This window comes from Trachinotus anak, unplaced genomic scaffold (assembly GCF_046630095.1).
Source record: "Trachinotus anak isolate AG129_WGS33_773 ecotype Australia unplaced genomic scaffold, CSIRO_AGI_Tana_v1 ptg000018l, whole genome shotgun sequence".
Lineage (NCBI taxonomy): Eukaryota > Metazoa > Chordata > Actinopteri > Carangiformes > Carangidae > Trachinotus > Trachinotus anak.
Window position 1 is genome coordinate 7,347,612 of NW_027273869.1, and position 18,792 is coordinate 7,366,403.

The 18,792-nt window shown below is 40.0% G+C and overlaps 1 protein-coding gene across 1 annotated transcript in view; it reads left to right on the forward strand.

The window, feature by feature from the left end:
• Positions 1–18,792, forward strand: part of LOC139634903 (copine-8) — an 84,039-nt gene that overhangs the window by 46,019 nt on the left and 19,228 nt on the right. The window contains exons 7-13 of the mRNA XM_071501634.1: positions 3,451–3,514; positions 4,445–4,548; positions 5,199–5,303; positions 8,346–8,387; positions 9,572–9,647; positions 12,371–12,424; positions 12,572–12,633. Of these exons, the coding sequence (XP_071357735.1) occupies positions 3,451–3,514; positions 4,445–4,548; positions 5,199–5,303; positions 8,346–8,387; positions 9,572–9,647; positions 12,371–12,424; positions 12,572–12,633 (507 nt within the window). The remainder of the gene's footprint in view (positions 1–3,450; positions 3,515–4,444; positions 4,549–5,198; positions 5,304–8,345; positions 8,388–9,571; positions 9,648–12,370; positions 12,425–12,571; positions 12,634–18,792) is intronic.

The following is an 18,792-nucleotide window of genomic DNA, read 5'->3' on the forward strand; positions in this document are numbered from 1 at the left end:
TGCGTTGAGCTCTCAGGGCCACCGTAGGTTTGCTTGCGCAGGAGATTTGACAGGCGAGATTCTGTGAAATTATTTTCAGATTTTTGGATGACATCCTACGAGTGTTTCTGTGGTATTAAATTAGCTGAATTCAGAGGTGGTAATGAAAATGCTCTCACCAAAGCCCTCTCTGGATCTTATTTTTTTATTTTGCCCATGCACATGTCAGTACTTCCACCTGAATGTTGATGATCCAAGGGCACACCTGTGTGAATGTTTCACATAACATCAGCGACAGTGCAGCAGAACAGACAGAGCCCTTTTATATGTAGCCTGTGTCATTACTAAGAGGTATTCTACTTTTTTAAAATACAGGAGGTCACTTCCTGGTATTGGAGGGCAGATAAAACGCCTGGAGACCTGTGCTGCTAGTGTCAATAATATGTCCTCGAGGAAGTATATCAGCATTGCCTTATTGATTTTTGTGCTCTAGGCCTCTCTTACCATATCACCTCTCGTAATGCTAATGCTGTCTGGAAATGGATTTCTGAAATTGCTCCTGACAGCAGTGATGCCATACAGAAATGTTGGTGGTCAAGGCTCAATACATTTTATCACACTGGTTTTAGATAACAGTGGTCTGCTGGTTTTATTCTGAAAGCCTACACCAAGAGCTGTGCATAGCGTACAAGAAATCAAGAAACTATTTTCTGCCTGTCCAGTCACAAGAAGAAGTAGTTACAGTGGATCTCTGTAGTGGGATACACGAATTACATTTGTGTTTTAGGTAAGTGAATAAGGTCTTTCGCTTTCTACCATTCCACCTGGCTTTCATCTCAGTCTTAATTAGACTCAAATAGTCTTCCTCTGAATATCTTTTGCTCACTTTGCACACCTAATGCATACAGATTATTTGACCCAACCTCCATGTGCTATGTGGAAGTAAAAGGAAATAACAAAGAGAAAAAGAGAGAGTTTGATCTTTTCATCCCACCGTCAGATTTCTGAGGAAAAGGTATTGCTTTTGCAAGTTAAAAAGAAATGCTAAGCATCGGTTCCAGGATCTATTTCATTTTGATAATATCTACCATTTCAGTGGCACTTTCCCCTCAGTTCCTTGTGCTGGGGTAAAAGGAGATTTGAATTACATTCATGCAAAGGTCCTCGACCCCAATTCTGGGCTGTCTAAATGAGTTGATTTCTGCCAGGTGGTTCTCTCAGAGCTGAGCTCATCAGACGACAGACCTCTCAAAAGTTAAGTCAAATTATGTCATCCTGCTTTTTGTCTCACGCACTGAAAGCTTCTTTTTACTACCTGTTCTGATCTGAGTATTGTATGATAAGATACCATATACACTACATCCAGGCACTGAGACACATAAAATATAATATATATTTTAAACAAAATGCAACTGCATGGGAAAACTAGCATTTAAAGAACTTAAGAGTTTAATGGGTGTGAAGCTCATGACCAATAAATTAATAGGTGCACATTTTCCTTACCCCAGACAGGCACATAAAATAATCAGTATATTAATACTTTTTTTTAAAATTATTTAAAGCAATATTTTATAGTCACCATAGGAGAAATAACTATGTATAATAAAAAAAACCCGAAAGAATTATCATCACCTGATTCTGTATTTCCTGTTAGTTCTATGAAGCGTTTTAGCATCTTTCAGCTCATTGTTTTTGCTTGATTGAACCTCCAGCAAGTTCAGCCTTTTTATAGCTCTTAGAGAACTTCACTGTTTTGTTTCACTCTCACTGCTTTTATTAACCCCATTTCCAGGCACAGCAGGCAGCCATTTTTAGCGGAAAAGCTCTGACAAGCCCACAGTACACTTCTTGCCCAGCAGCAAACAGCAGACAGACAAAGTTAGCGACTAGCTGGCTGAACATAGAGGAGCATTTAGCAGCTAAAGAGCCTTATATTTCCCTCAGGAGTCGAAAGCAACAGATCTAAATGGAAGGTGAATATTTGACTTGCCAGAAACATGACTCCAAATTCAAACTAAAGTTGCTACATATCTGCTCAATATGGAAATCAGCAATTGTTTGCTAACACATGGGCCATATCAACCTTATTAGGTGACGATTATGTGGATATTGTGTTTATAGCTTGTTGCTTGTTGCTTGTCCTAAGTTGCAAAAAAAACCTTCAAGACCTCAATGTTTGTTCAGAGGATGTGCTTACACATACACCCATGTTTACCACAGCTGCAATGGTCCACATACACACCCTCATAAAAACACCAGTACAGCCACTCATACACACCAGTTTGTCACCTAAACTAACTAACGACAGAAAGGTCCACTCACACACACACACACACACACACACACATACACATACATCAACACCCTTCTCAACAGTTTCCTTTTTGTATCATGGAAAAGTCTTGAGTTGGTGTGAAGCAGTAAAACTTTCCGTGAGGTTTGTTCCTGACTCTGGTCAGGAACAAACAGAGTCTGAACAGGGCTGTGTCCATGAGTGCAACATTTCCAGTAGGTCTCTCTTCAATAATGTGCTTTCACTTTTAAGGTTGGGTTCTCTGCATTGATGAGTTGGATCTTTCACAAAGAGATGTTATACCTACATACGCCTGATTTAGACTAAATTAAACTAATCAACAGCTAAAAGTTACCATGTATAGATAAGGAAGTTTGATGTTAATATAAGCACAGTAGAGAAATGTCACCTAAGGGCATATTCTGAAGGAAATTATCTGAAAATGCCACGTTGGAGCCTGGCTGTTAAAAAAACAAAACTAAATAAAATGGATGATCAACAATCAGAGTTTACATCCCTTTTGTCTTTTATTTTTTGTACTCTCATTCAAACAGTGCTAATGATATTCAACACAACAACCTGTTTTGTGGAAATCTTCTCTGCATCACCCCCCTGCTGTGTAATCAACCACAATTATTGAAAAATGTCACAGGACTGATTGTGTTTTTAGGTAAGAATCTTCCCTTTGACTCAGCTCATCTTATCTCCTGTGGTCAACACAACAGAGCATTAGTATGACGCGTCAGTGAGTAAACAAACAAGGCAAAGACACGGCAGACAGACATGCAGTATATTCACTTACAGAGAGGGACAGGACTAGACATGTGTTTTAGAGAGTTTTCCAAAGCACACATGCAGAGTCACCACCTGCTGGGAGAGGGTCACTGAGCCTCATCTGGGAACTACTTCCAATGTTATAAGACATACTTGATGTTTTCATCGACTCCTCTTGTAAAGTACATGCCGTTCTGATGTCAAGATAGTAATTCCACTCAGGAAATGTGAGATGCCTTCTGACTATACAACACTGTCAACTTGACCTTTGATCTGAAGCAGCAGAGAACAGTAGAGACACGGGAGGAAACATACACGTAAACAATGTGGTCATGCCAAATACACTATCCACGTGATTGTGATCTCTTAACCTTTTGTTGTGATGTGTGCTGTGTCATCTACAGGGGGATTCCAGGGAAGAAATGCGGGACCATTATTGTGAAAGCAGAGGAGCTGAACAACTGCAGGGTGAGGATGGATATGCAAGTTTTCCAGCACCTGTTCATCCGTGTCCCACTCAATTTCCTCTGCATCTGTATCTGTCCCTGCCTGTCTGTTCCTTCTCTGCAAGTTTCACTCTGTAGATGAGGGCAGGAGAAGTTCTAAGAAGTATTAAGGCCTGTTTGACCTGAGTGATTTGCACTGTGACATTTGACTGAGAAACATAAAAACTGCCATTACAGTGGAGTAGTATGAAACTCCAACACCCACAAAAGGATATCAGAGATTATTAGATGAGTTACATACAGTATATATCTGAGTATAACAGGAGATTATACTGATATGATTGTAATTGAGTGTAATAAGAAATATAAAGCTTTCAATTTCATTTTCCTTTCCCTCCCAGTCAATTGTTAAAAAAGAGAAATGTTTTTTTTTCCTTTACTTGCTGTCAATTAATAGATTAATATAAAACTTAATTTGCATTTCTTCTTTATTGATGTTTTACTATCCCTCTTTATTTTTTTATCTTTCATTACTGGTGTCCTATTTTCTTGGCCTCAGTATACATTTAATCATTTTTAGGGCTCCATAGCACAGCAGGAACAACGTTCTCCTAAGTCAGCAAAAAAACAAAAAATAGTTTTTGAATCAAGTCCTTGAAGAAAAGGGGCTTTTTTTCCTCCAGCATTCAGTCACTCTGAGAGAAAGCCGCTGGAGAAGAGACAGAAATACCAACTTTTCCATCAGCAGCAGCCTCAATAGACTAGAAATCAGAGTATATCCAAACATTTTAAAGTGAAATTCTCCTCCAAATGGAGATGTCTCTAAGTGTCTGGCTGACTTGATAGATAGATGGATGGATGGTCCTCGGAGACCAGCAGATAATCTAATACCACACCATGAAAATTTTTTTATTCTGTTTGCTCTCTGTCTTTTTCTGTGTCTGCTCATTAGGAGTCAGTGATGATGCAGTTCTGCGGGAACAAGTTGGACAAAAAGGATTTCTTTGGCAAGTCCGATCCATTCCTCGTCTTCCACAGGAGCAACGAGGACGGCACGTGAGTGCTCTCCTCTTCCTTCTCTCTTCTCTTTCATGTTTAGTTTAATCCTTTCCTGCATCCAACGGAAATTGGTTTCATTGATTTGCCTCAGAACACAAGCCAGACTGTCTGTTTAAGCATGTGAGTGAAGCACATGTGGAGATGTTTGAGTATGATGTGTGTGTGGAGGCATGAGGCATTGAACAAGTGCAGTGGTATGGTTTGTTCTCATAGATTTTGTGTGTGTGTGTGAGTGAGTGTGTGTGTGAGTGTGAGATCCAGCTCTGTGGGCTCTTTTCCATCCTGCAGTGTGTGACAAGTAAGATAAGACCTTATGCCCTCAGGGAGGAAGATACCAAGTCCACCTGCTAGCAGACAGACTAATGAAATTACCTCTTTGCAGTGTGTGTTTGTGTGTGTGCCTGGTTGTGCGTGTGTGTCAGGGAAGCACTGTCACTTCCTCAGACCTCCACTTTTACTTTCAGAGAGAGGAAAGGTAGAGAAAAGTGATTTTAATTGTATTTTTCTTTTTTATCTGAAATACATACTTCTCCATTCTAACTTCTAACTCCATTCCCTTCTATCCCCCCTCCTCCATTACCACTTTTTTTTTTCAATCTATCCTTTTCCTTTTTTCACTCTCTGCTTTTTTTTGTTTCTCTCCACAGGTTCACCATCTGCCACAAGACAGAGGTGGTGAAGAACACATTGAACCCAGTGTGGCAGGCCTTTAAGATCCCTGTTCGGGCTCTTTGCAATGGTGATTATGACAGGTAAGTCTGATTTCTATTTTAGATACCAGATATAATGGCAACATAAAGAGAATACAACAACACAGACAACCATCTGAATCATCCAGGAAAATTAGTTTCGGTATCAAACGTATTAAAAATGTCATGCTAGGTAATATGGGTAACTCTGGGGATGTGATGGATGGTCGTCTGTGTCTAATGGCCTCTTCAGACTACTTCAAACACAACGTAACACTGCTGGCTGTGGCTTACATCTACTGACAAAACTCACTCAACAATATTATGCTGTATATAGGGGTTGATTAGACACAGAAACCTGTGTTCTATACAACTATTACTAAATCATTTTTTTTTAGTAAAGCTGGCAAAAATAACATTTTCAACATGACAACAAGTGTTGCCATGTTCCCAAACACACACACAGACATACATTTGTTTTATTAGGTCTATGATCCGAATTACTCTTTTCTCCCAAGTATGAATGTGGTGCGTGTTTATGTGGGTGTTTTTTCTTTAGAAAATGAGATGAAACTGAAACGTAAGATAAACAAATTTGAAAAATTGGCAGCAGTATGTATTTGACTGGGGGTAAGAATCTGTGTGTCTGCTCCATCATCATTTTGGTGAAAAGTTTCTATAAATGATGATGAAAGTTAAGGAATGACAGCGGCCAGGAGGAGCAGACAAGACTTGAAATAAACTATTGTTAGGGGCTTGGGTTAATATGACTCTGAAGGCTTTTAGGTCACAGCAAGGCAGCAATGAACTGACAAGTAATATTGTGTTCATCTGTGAACATTAACATAACATATAAAGGTTCAAGACTTTCTGCAGATCAGCTTACTGCTTGCTCAGTGGCTCATGGTGGATCATCTGCATGAAAGAGGGTCCCAACCACTGTCCATGGTGCTGATCCTGGAGCTGCCTGGGATGTAGGAGCTCTCAGTGGCATTTGCTGTTATTTCATTTGAGTCTTTGATGGACAGGTTAATGCTGCTTACTGTAAGGGATGCTATGTTTATGGTTGATGTAATTGCTGTTTGTAACATTTATCTTATTTAGGAAGGTTTTGGTTTGTTTGACACTACTCTGGTATTCTGTTTTGGTTGGTTTCTGTTGTTGGATCATTTTTCTTTGGGCAGATGCTATTTGCACCCAGGTGTTTGTAGCAAATAATACAATTTCACCTGGGGTGGATAGCCAATGTGGATACTTACACTGAGGTGTATATAGCATGGCAGAGACAAGAACCCAGGTGTCTGCAGCCAACAATGCTGTTTGCACCTGGAGTGTATAGGCAATGTGGCTATTGACACCCAGGTTATAGTTTGCACTCTGTGTGCACTTTCTTTAAGATGTTTTTTCAGCTTGTTTAATGAACTCTCTTGTGGGGGAACATAGCTTAATTTATACCTCAGGAGAAGACCAAGTCTGAGTGAGAAAACAAATAAGTAGATAAAAGTGTGTCAGTCATGTGTTTGTGTCAATAGCAGCCATGTAGTGAAAAATGCACAAAGAAGCAGACAATAGGGTTTAGCTTAGCTTAGCTAGCAGAGACCACCATTGATCTGAGGTTTGGTCCAATAAGCTTATTAGGGGAGTTGAGTCACACTGTGTCTTATCAGTGGGGGACTGAGGAAACCCACGGTGGACTGCAAATACAATACACACACACACTCATACACGTGCACATTCACACGTTGCATCTGCCTCTGTGCAGCCTGGGGAAAGAGATAAGGATGAGCTCAAGCTGGCAAACAATAGAGACCTGTGTCTTTCTGCTCATAGGTGCTCTGATGGGCCTGTGTGCACGCACGCACGCACGCACACACGCACGTAGTGAAGCCATGAGATTAACAAGTGAAGTTGTCAATTTCTGGTCACATCAGCAAAGCTCAGGGATGTTTCCTACTGAGATGTGGCATAACACAGACTTAATAAGATACAGACCCATAAACACGCATTTATTAAGAAAGCTTTGCACATAATAGTTTCTCTTGTGGAGAATGTGTTGCACCAATCAGGAAACACATTCATCCCCAGAGTGCCCATCACTCTCAGCCAGCCCATTCCCACTCCTTACTGTTATTGCCTGCTTTCTTCTAATGTGCATCTGACTCTCTAAACAGCTCTAAGACCCATTAATGATGGTTTGTATTTCCACTCTCGCATATTGAAAGATGAGGAGGATGGAAAAGTGCAGTTTTGGCACTGGTTATAATTAGATCCCGCTTGTTTTAGAAAGCTGATCAAGTGATAAAGTGAGTACAGTAAGTTCAGAATAAAGTCAAAGTCTGGTTACAGACTTTCACACAGTCATACATGAGACTTCAAATTTGATCTATCTCTACTTTGAGCTGTCAAAAAGATAAACTGAACTGACTGAGAGCACAAGATGCACATCATTTTGTCACTCTGATTGTGTTTCATTTATTTTCTGTCAATTTTGAATCTTTTTTTTCTCCACCATCTTTTCTTCACCCTTACTTGCTTCTTCCTTCATGCTCTCCAGCAGAGTGCCTTTTGCTCTGTTTTAATGCAGTCTCTCTTCTATTATCCTTTTGCCTCACCCCTCTCCTTTCCTATGTATTGCTCTCCTGCTTTTGTCAGAAAGAAATGATCCTTCTGTTGAAGATATTGGATGGAGTTATAGCACAGCATATCTGTCTTTTTCAGACTATTCTATTTTTTTTCTCCATTTCCTCGTAAGCCATAATGGGATGCTGAAATAGATGTATTTGGAGATGAGGAGAGCACAATACCACAGGCAAATCCAGTGACAGTGTGTTAGAATAAAGATAAGCTGCAGAATGGATCTGCTTCCTTTAACGGCTTCATGACAACAATGAAGAAAAAAGGAAAAATCATAAGAGTGTATTTTCAGAAATATGGGTATGTATGGGTAGTAGACTTATAACACATTGTTAGTTGTTTTAGTTGTTAGCCTGTAGAAAAACATTGTGAATTAGCTTTTTCTTTCATTGTATATGTCCAGTATCTTTTTTTTTTTTTTTTAATTTTTGATTTTTTTACTTGAGCTTTATCTTTTTCCTCCCCCAACAGAACAATCAAGGTTGAAGTGTATGACTGGGACAGAGATGGCAGGTAAATCCTCTCCTTCACTCACTGCTGTTCATGTAATAAAATGTGAATAGTATAACCTTTTAAATCACAGTCTCAAAGCACATAATTATAATTATTTATCAATTCAATTGATTACCGTAGTAACTGCGCCACTACTGATAAATCAAACACTGGCAATCGAGTATCAAGTACCAAATGTTTGAATTGATTTAGATGTGTGATTGGACAAATCATGTTTTCATCTGCTTCATCTGGCAACTCTGCTGTTTGTTTTGGGCTGTGTTCAGCCAGATAGCGCTCCATTAAAGAAACACTCCCTCCTGTTCTGTTTTTTCAGACTATTTTCATAGTGTTACTGAATTTTGTTGTGAGGATCATGAGCATCGGAAATTATTGTAAAAATGTGAAATACATCATGCACTGATAACCTCATACTGTAGCTGGTAATGACTGATAAATAGACAGCTATACTTTCTTTATTCTTCTTTTCTTGATTACATAAACATTCAACATGTTAGCTTCCTGTGTATGGCTGATCTAATGCAAGTCACACACAATTACACTGTCTTTCAGTGGGTAAGAAAGCTGGGTGCAGGATTGTCACAGACTGACTGTGTAATGATGAGTCTGGATTCACTGGTGACAGACAGACAGAAAGAAAGAAAGAGGAGAGACGTTTGTCAAGCTGTAGTTTCACAGGCAGTCGTTTCTCTATTCTTTATACTTTGCTATCTGTTCAGTGTCATTCTGAAGCTGATGCAGGGAACACCATGACATTTTGTTGTAATGTTTTTCAATGGGACTGAGAAATGCTAACAATTTCAACAAGCTCTTTGGGTTAATGTTAACCAAGTTCACATGAAAATGTCTTTTTACCCATGATGTTGACACTTCAATACTCACTAACAACAAATCTCATCACTGTTACTCTTACTGAATGAATGAATGAACAAAGTGTTTTTGGGACTTGAACCAGTTCAGTTTGCTTTAAAATCTCACAACAAAGCCTTGTTACAAGACAAAATGTCAACATTTTCTCAGTTTGCCTATTGTGTTTTGAGTTTTTGCCACACCTATTGAGTTTGTCACTACAGTGTGGTCTCTATCTTAAATAATTCAATAGAACTTATTTCCAAACACCACTATTTTTTCATGTATTCCCTCTGTTCTGTCTCTCTCTGACCTCTGTGTCTCCCTCTCTGTAGTCACGACTTTATCGGCGAATTCAGCACCAGCTACAGAGAACTGTCCAGAGGTCAGAGCCAGTTCAACGTCTATGAGGTGAGTTTGTGTGTGAGTGTCTGTCTGTGTATGAGCCTGCATGTACGTGTATGTTACTATATTGAATTCAAAGCTGACTCTCTGACTCAGTGTACTGGGCAGTAGGTCACTCACACAAACACACACACACACACAGTAATTGGACTGGATATGACTGAACTTATACCACTGGGTTTTAATCTGGAACTTTTTCTACTCAAATTAAATCATAGTAAAACTAAACTGCCCTGCTCAACTGTCTTTTTATTAAAAGTCTGCGTGTCCCCTCTGGCATAGAAAATGAACCAATACTATTTTCCAATTCTATTACTGAGCTAAAGACAGCTGTAGAGGATGTAAACTGGAAAAAGCTGTACTGATAGCTTTTAAAAAATAGAAATATACTGTTGTAGTGTGAAGCAGAGGGAACTAATAGTAAATAAAACCATCATGCATCATGTTCCTGTAAATGTTATCATGCCATCTTCCATAGTAATAGACACAAACCAGATGCTGTATTATTAGACTTCAGATCAGCAGTGTGTCACTGCTGTTTGTTTTGGGTTTGATTAGGGATGGAAATTTGTTATGTCACTGACATTTACAAAATGTATGTAGCCAGCTACACAGCAAGCACAGAAAGAGAAAGTAAGAGCAGCAGAGAGCTGGAGATTACGCTGATTACACTCCTGTTACATTGTAGGACTCACAATGGACAGTTTAGAAAAAGAAGATCAGAATTCAGCTGCAGAACGACCAAAAATAGTGTCTTTGTTATTCCACACATTCTTCTTCTATGTTAAAACCTGGTACCTACCTTACCCACAATGCAGCTCAGTCAGCAAAAGAGATTCAGATGTGTATGCTAGTAGCAGCGATTGCAATACAAGGTGCTATGTTCAGGGGGAGCTGAGGGGTGGGCTACAGAGGTCTGGTAAAATCACCTCTTTCTAACTCCAAATACCCCAGTTTTTTCATTTTCAAACTAGTCTTCAGCCCCAAGTGACACTGACTCAATAGCCCACTATCACCAGCCTCTCATATTTTCAAATATGGAATTTCAGCCTGCTGTGATGATGCTGATCTCCTGCTCCCACCTGTGTACAATAGAGTAAATATATTCAGTGCCTGCAACATTTCTGTTGGGCCACATCTGACACAAAAAATCATAATCCCTGTGTATCTGTCTATTTTAGGTAACATTGTCTCAAGGCAAGATGTTATAGAGTTTTTAAAAATACTTTGAAGGCTACAAACAAATTCCATCCACCTTCTTTATATTGTGTGGTTGACACCTCAGCTAAGCAATGAAACAGAGATCTGTATGTTTAGATACCACCTGGGCAAAGTTGGAGAATAGGTTTTTTTGTGATTTGAGTGAACTGACAATGACAAGGCTGGAAGGTGTTGAAGAAGTTAGGACCCTATGCAAAAATCATTTATTGAAGTAACACATTCATTTCCAATATGTATTATATTACTCACACACATATTTTTTTTTTTTTATCATAGAGAATAAATGATGAGATGAAAACAGTTCCCATAATTCAAAACAAAATCTTACACAAAGGGACCACTTGTATCGCACTGTACATCTTTCATCTCCCTTAGTTTCTCATTCATGCACACACACACAAACACACACACACACATACACACACACACTGACAGTGATAATGGATCACTAGCTTATCTTCTCCCAGGAAGAGTCAACACTTCTTGATTAACAGAGTACCACACAGAGAGGAGAGCACACAGGGGACTGTCATTTTAAATAGCTGCTGTTTGCCCACCAGCGCTCAGATGTGCACATGCACAAAGGCACACATGCACAAAGGTGCACACAGATGTACTTTGACAAGTATGTGAGGAACAGCGGACAGACACACACCCAAAGTAATTTTGTGATTTCTGGCCTGTTTCTTGACCCCAGCCTTTTCCTAACTTAAAGTTGTCAGTATGACTTTGCATTGCTAAAGGCACCTGTGTGTGTGAGAGTGTGTGTTTGTGATAAAACCACATCTCGATAACCTTCAGAGGCAAATGTGTCCTTGTGTGTACCGATTGCAATGTGAACCAAGGAGAAATGCATAAATCCACTTGTATGTTGTTTTCCTGAGGTCCTCTCTCTCTGTTTAACCCCAGCACAGTTTAATTAGACCGTAAAGCTCTGATTTAAAAGCCCAAATCCAGTGTTTGGGATTCAGTTTCACGTCTGTTTCTGGCTGGCCCCCACATCACAGGAGCAATTGTACATTTTAATGAGAGTGGGTCACAACATGAGAGATGAAATGAATTGAGGCCCACGGCTGAAATAGAAAAGGTGGCTCTTTTCTAATCTCCTTACAAAAAACAACAGCGTCTCAAAGCAATAAGCACAGCTGGTTTACATGCATAGGAATCTTTACTTATCCAGGGGAAGGTGACTGTGTACTGTTACATATTCATGAAGTCACACCACTCAGTTTAGAGCCACAGTCCACCTTTGGATTTAGCCGCTCCTCTGGATGTGTTGGGCTTTATGTGCATTGCTTAAAGGGAAATTCATGGTGGTTACTGGTTTTGGGAGGGGGGTGTATGAGTATGGACAGAGAGATAGAGGGAGGCATTTTTATTGAATCTATTTAATATTCCACTCATGCTTATTGAATCCTACTCTCAGTTTTTGGCATATAACTGAAGAAAAGGACAGTTAGGTGGTCATAAACTGTCTTAAATGACAAGGTAACCCTGTCTTTTTTTAGGTGGTAAATCCAAAGAAGAAAGGGAAGAAGAAAAAATACCTGAACTCTGGAACGGTAAGGCATCATGTTTATATGAAGAGTTGCATTAACTAGATTTGAAGTGCTGTACTATTTTACAGTAGATCCAGACTGATGCTTCATTTTCACCTGGTCACTGAATTGATTGTGTTAGTCAGCTGATTGTGGCCCGCTCACTTACAGGTAACGCTGCTGTCGTTCCTGGTGGACATTGAAGTCACCTTCCTGGACTACATCAAAGGAGGGTAGGTCAATGACCACACATTCCTTTAGCCTGCACTGAGAGATGGGGGTTGTAGTCCTTCAATGAGAAGTGACATGCTGAGCATTCTGGTGTCTGTCTCCATAATAACCCTATCATGACTCAGTGTCTGCAATATGCCAAAGATAATGATCCTTCAGTGTGAAGAAATCAGATGGAAACATGTACATTTGCATGTGAGAGGAAGAAAGTGAAAGGTGGAGAGAGGGAGACTGACAGATGGGCTGACCTGAAGTCAGGTACACAGGGCTCAGACTCTGAAGTGTGTGTATGCGTGGTTCTGTGCCATAGTGTGTAATCTTGTATTGTGTTTCAGCTCTCGCCCATTCCATGTGTTGTCGTGTGCGCTTGCATGTGTGTGTATTTACATGTGGTTGTGTGCGCATGCTGCTCAGGAGGGTTTGACTGTGTGCAACCAGGCATGGCGTGAATGCTCACCCACACACTCTGCCTTCATTAGACTCACAGAGGGGGAGACTGTCAAGGGGAAGAAAGTGTGTGTGTGTGTGTGTGTGTGTGTGTGTGTGTGTGTGTGTGTGTCTCTGTGTGTGTCTGTGTGTGTGTGTGTGTGTGTGTGTGTCTGTGTGTCTGTGTGTCTGTGTCTGTGTCTGTGTCTGTGTCCAATTTTGGTGAAAAAAAATATCCATTTTTGTCCTTGTATTCCTCTGTACCTTCTGCCCTTGTGGCTGTGGTTTTTAGGTGCTGTGGAAAGTCAGCCAGCTTTTAAAGAGGATAAACCCTTTTTTTTTTGAGGAGAAAAAAAAATCATTAAAACACAGAAAGTAGAAGTTTGTTTCCCAAGAATAAATCACACCTCATCTCATCTCTTTTCCAGCAAGCTTTTTTTTTTTTATTGCTGTTGCTCATTTCAGGAGGATTTCAGAAGAGTTAACACACAGCTAGGAGCAGAGGGGTAAAAATCTGGACAGAAATGGCTTGAGCCAATGAGGGGATTATCCCTGAAGCCAACACTCGCTGTGGTACACTGTCTCCCTGCACCACAAATGAGTTAAAGGATTTGGGCTGTGAAAGCCTGGCTCAAACTTTGATGAACTCATTAGCTGGATGTTGAAGGTTTTAGATTTTTTTTCTTAATTGGTGTTATTAAGATTTTACTACAGTGATGTGGTGAAAGCAGCATGTCAGGGACTATCTACTTCTGTTTATTTTAAACACACGTCAGTTATATCTCAAACACTGAAAGCCAGGAGTGATGCCCTGAAAGAAATTACTGGGGTTTTTTCTCATAAATTGTCACTGTTGGGGTCAGAGGTTTACTGTAAGTGGGTGACACAGGAGTTGAAAATGGAAGAAACTGTGTTACATCTTCTGAATTATTTATCAGATGAGTCAATTAAAGACTCAAAGTGTAGGTATGTTTGTTGTACAGCCAGCTTGCGTCTCTGCGTTGCCCAAGGCATGAATTTACTGTCAACACTGATTCATACCCACAAGACCTCAGATGTAAACCATGACCTTTGGGACCAACCTAGAGTTTCAAACCCATAATACACACTAATTATGAGCAGATTTTGCATATGAAGTGTATTTATAAGACAAAGTAAGTGTATTTAAAGCTAGCAGTATACATACGATAAACAAATGAGTGTGTGCTGTTGATGTTTCAACCTCTACCTCTTGTCAGGAAGATGACTATATACTTTTCTACTGAGTACATTTGTATGACAGTGTGATTTACTTATATGTGACTGTGCAGTGTGGTTATGTTAAAGCTATTATTATTACTATCCTATTTACAACAGCATCATTTTCTTTAGTATTCCTCAGTGACACACAGTAAAAACAAAATGTTTTAAACTTTATGAAAATAAAGTCACAAAACTAAATCCTCACTGCCAGCAAACATGACAAACTGTCAACTGCCGAGAAAGTGTAGTCACAAGAAGGTAGTAAACACTGAGTTGTAAGCCTTTCTTACACTCACCAACAAAATTACAAGTGATTTTTGAGTTTGTAAAACACAGGAGGAGGACAATGTTTGTGACTCCCAGGTGTTTTTGGTTCACAGCTTGTGTTACTCACAAATGAGCCTGTAAAACCTGCTTCCTGACTAAGAGCACCGATCAATACGCTATTGATTCTCAGGGCTTTAGGAATGCACTTTGAGTAGGCCTCTGCCAGATTATTAGATGGAGCTAGTGTATAGGTTTAAAGGGGTGGACGTGAAGCAGAAGCACTAATGTGTTTGTACACTGATGTCTGTTTTAGTCATGTGATCAGTTTGCGTGATGGACACGGTTGCTGGTTTGACTGAAAGTAGAAAGCTGGCTTTGAAATGCATGTGTGTTCTCTCACCACGTGTCCTGGCATATGTTTACTCACTCTGTGGCTGCTAATGGAGAAATCCCACCATCACGTCTCCCTACATTCCCAGCAGCACTGTCAGTCAGAGAACATGTTGAAACTCTCAGGAAGTGGGTGGTTTTGGGTTTTTTTTTTCAGCAGTGCTTTGGGAGTGTGAGCTGGCTGTTGTTACGTGCATGTGTGGCTAAAGGAAGTGCCAAGTGCTGTCTCAGTGTCTGAAACCTAAATGGACTGTAATGGTCCAGTTGCACTTATTCCAGTTGCATCATGGCCAGAATGTGTATTTGTGCACAGACAGACAAAAACAAAAACACACACATACAAACACACACACCCCCTAGGCTCGCTCATGCATTTCCCCTCATACGTCTCAGTTTGTTAGACTGTCTGCATAGGTATTTTCTCACTTTGCCAGTCATCCTGTCTCATTCCCTTGTATCTCTTCTCAGCTCTCCTTCCTTCTTTTCTCCTCCCCACTGCTCTCTTATCTTCTGATTGACAGCTCTTTTTGCAGCTCCAACCCAATCAGCTAATTGTTCATTTGGACCTAATTAGGAACATGATCTGCTGGCAGCATTAGCATAAATGACTGATTTGAGAAGGCTCCATCTCAATCCACAGCATTGCTGCTCTCAGTCTTTTCACTCCCTGTGATAAAGCATTATTACCACCCATGGATCTCAACAAAGAGGTCTCTATTCATGAGCATGAGGATAAAAATGAAAAATTGTTGGCGATATCTTTCATTTTGTGCTGTGCCATTGAAGGCTGCCCTGTCACTCATAGTGACAGATATTGTTTCCCCTTGTTTTGGTTTGTGAATTGAGTATTGAAACCAGAATAGAAGCAGGCGGGAACTCTGCTTGTATTGAAATCATTCTGAGAGGTTATCATTAGATAGGGGAGCAGGCTCTCACTATCAGGGCAAAGATTTGTAAAACAGCAAATCTTTAAAGGAACCCAGACATTTTACCTTGTAGGCTGTACCTAGCAAATGACCAAGCACAATATCAATGTCTAGACTAATTTGACCAGATGCAGGTGTGAGCTGTTTGCCTCTCCTCTCTTCTCCTCTGCTCTCCTTTCCTCTCCTCTCCTCCTCTCCACCTCTCCTCCTCCTCGTCCTCTCCTCTCCTCTCCTCTCATCTGGATACTGTCCAACCAGCAACATCTGTTTGCATATCATCAGGAGAGGTCACGTCAAACAACCTCTGATGCCGTTTTTAGGCCACTCAGTGCACTCATGCGTACATCTCCCTCTGGCACTTATAAGAGGAAAGAAGACTTGTATTGTGAGTGTTTTGTCTTAAATAGCACATTTTCACCATAAGATGAAGACGTCCAGTACAGTAAGGAGTACAGGGCCTGTTGAAACTGTTTGTTTGTTGTTGTGCAGGTGCTGATTTCAATTATTTTAAAAAAATAAATGGGTTGGCAACAGGGCTCAACTTGAAAGTTATTTTATTGCAGGAGCAACTCACCAGAGATGTGGATGAGATGGGTTTAATGAGATGCTTTGAAGATTTAGTGGAGACATTAGCATCCAGCCTGCTCAGTCTGCAGGAAAGCTAATTTGGATGTAGAGCGGAACCTCCTGAGCGCCCCCCCCTCCTGCTGTGCGGTATTTTGTCATATTGCTTCCTTGCTGAGTCACTGTGGGCTTTAACAGCGGGTAAACATCAGTGACTGACAGAAAACCAGCTGCTTAAGAGGAATTCCCCCTTCACCCCAAACACATGATTAGAAACTGTACATGATACCCACTAGGGTTGCACATCTCTCTGTGATAAACGATTCGATATGCATGTAGATACACAGGTTACGATTCGATTCAAAAACGATATCCTTTTATTACAGACCGATTCGATACGAATCGATTCCATACAGTGTAAGAACGATATGATTCGATTCTATGGTTAATATTTGTTGTAGATATTTTATATAATAAAGAAGCCAAGTCTATGAAAGTGACAGTACAATAGTTTCTTTTTAAATATGTAAAAGACTGGATATGAATATCCGGTCGCATCGGTTTATCGTTCACAACCCTAATACCCACACAGGCTTACACACACTACGCAATATGGACATCCATGTCCTTATTGATGTACAATATACCGTATGTATTGTTGTGTCTCCAAGACTCAAAAGCTCGGACAGAAACACCAGGAAGCAGCAGTGTAGTGAATATATAAGGAAAGTGAGAAGGAAATTAAATGAAAGCAAAGCTCTTAGCCAACCATTACTCAGTGGAGCATCAGAAGGGCATGCCTCCTCACTGAAACCCTTCACTGTTCAAATAGAAAGCCAGATTTAAGGAATGAAAGTAGATTTAAATCAGTGAAAACTAACAGTACCTTTGCTCTGCTCTATCAATTTTGGTCTGACTAAAATAGTGGTTTTCATTAGTGTGGCTATACCTGACTGTATATCAATCGAATTAACCCTCTCCCTCCATTATTTCATGTTGTGTGTGTTTTTTCTGTGTAATTCCCCCAGTGAGGAACAGGGGACATTTGAGCTTGTGAACTTGTGTGTGTAGAAGTATTTCTGTCTGAAGCGAAAAGTTCAGGTGAATTTGCAGCTAATTGAAAAAAAAAACATGACATGATAAAGCTGCTAACGGTCCTTAAAGGTCTGGAGAATTTTCCGTCTATCTTTAGGACACAGAGTGATAACGTTTGGTTTTCAAGGATGGCTCAAACTCAGTGATGTGATGTTGTGGTTAAAACCACTGCCTGTGGAAATCCCTTATCATACCTGCCAGAACATTTTGCTGCTTTCATGGTCTGAATCTGTTTGCTGAAGATCTTCCCTTACTGTTATAGGTAAGGGAAGATAGGTGTGTCCTTTTGGGTTTTATATAATGCGTGTGTGTGTGTGTGTGTGTGTTATGCTCTGTTTCGTGACACTCATAGAAAGAAATGTAAGTCTGTGCCGGGAAACATACCATGGAAATGAGCATGTTGCCTTCCAACCTTTATTGCGAAATGTCAGATTCAGATTTAGTGTAACAGATTGAACAGCAGTTCATGTAATTCTTGGTTTGATACCGTGTTGAAAACTGTGAAAGCAATTTGTAAAAATAAAGTGAAACACAAGAAAGCCTTTAATAATGCAACAGATTTGAAGTAGTCATTGAAAGAAGAATATACACACATTGTTTTCCTAAAAGGCCGTTGTGTGTGTGACTTCCAGAAACACACATCACCAGGGAAAATCCCAAGAGCCAAGAAACTGATGTCTCACTCAAATTCTTGTCTGATTAATTCAGAGGATCTATTTGACCTTTTAGAGAGTGTCCTGTGTTCTTGCCTGGATATTAATATTCTCTTCATTAGGAGTCAAAATGATGATGTCAAGCATTAGGGGTAATTTGCACTTTGTGAAGCAACAAACACAGTGACACTGACTTTGAAGGTCTCGTACCACTGAATTTTACAGCCTGATTAAACAAAACAATCACAGTCAAACTGCAGAGATTTGATGATATCGATCAGTGACAGTGCACTTTTGAAAATTATTCAGTCAATATCCTGATTTGCAACCTACTCCTGCTTTTGTCATAATAACTTTATACCCTTTAAATTGTACATTGTAGTTGTAAATCATGTTGCTGAGGTATTTCTGACATGTTGTTTTCTTCTGCTGACTTGTTTAATCGTGGACTTGCTTTTTTCCTTTTCAGCTATTCTCTGCCATTTGTCATTTTTTATCGTCCGTCCTCCAACTCACCTTGTTTTTCTGGCTGTCCCTTCACATTCCCACAATTTGACTTCCTCTGTCTCAAACTGTGTGTGTGTGAGCTTGGGTGGGA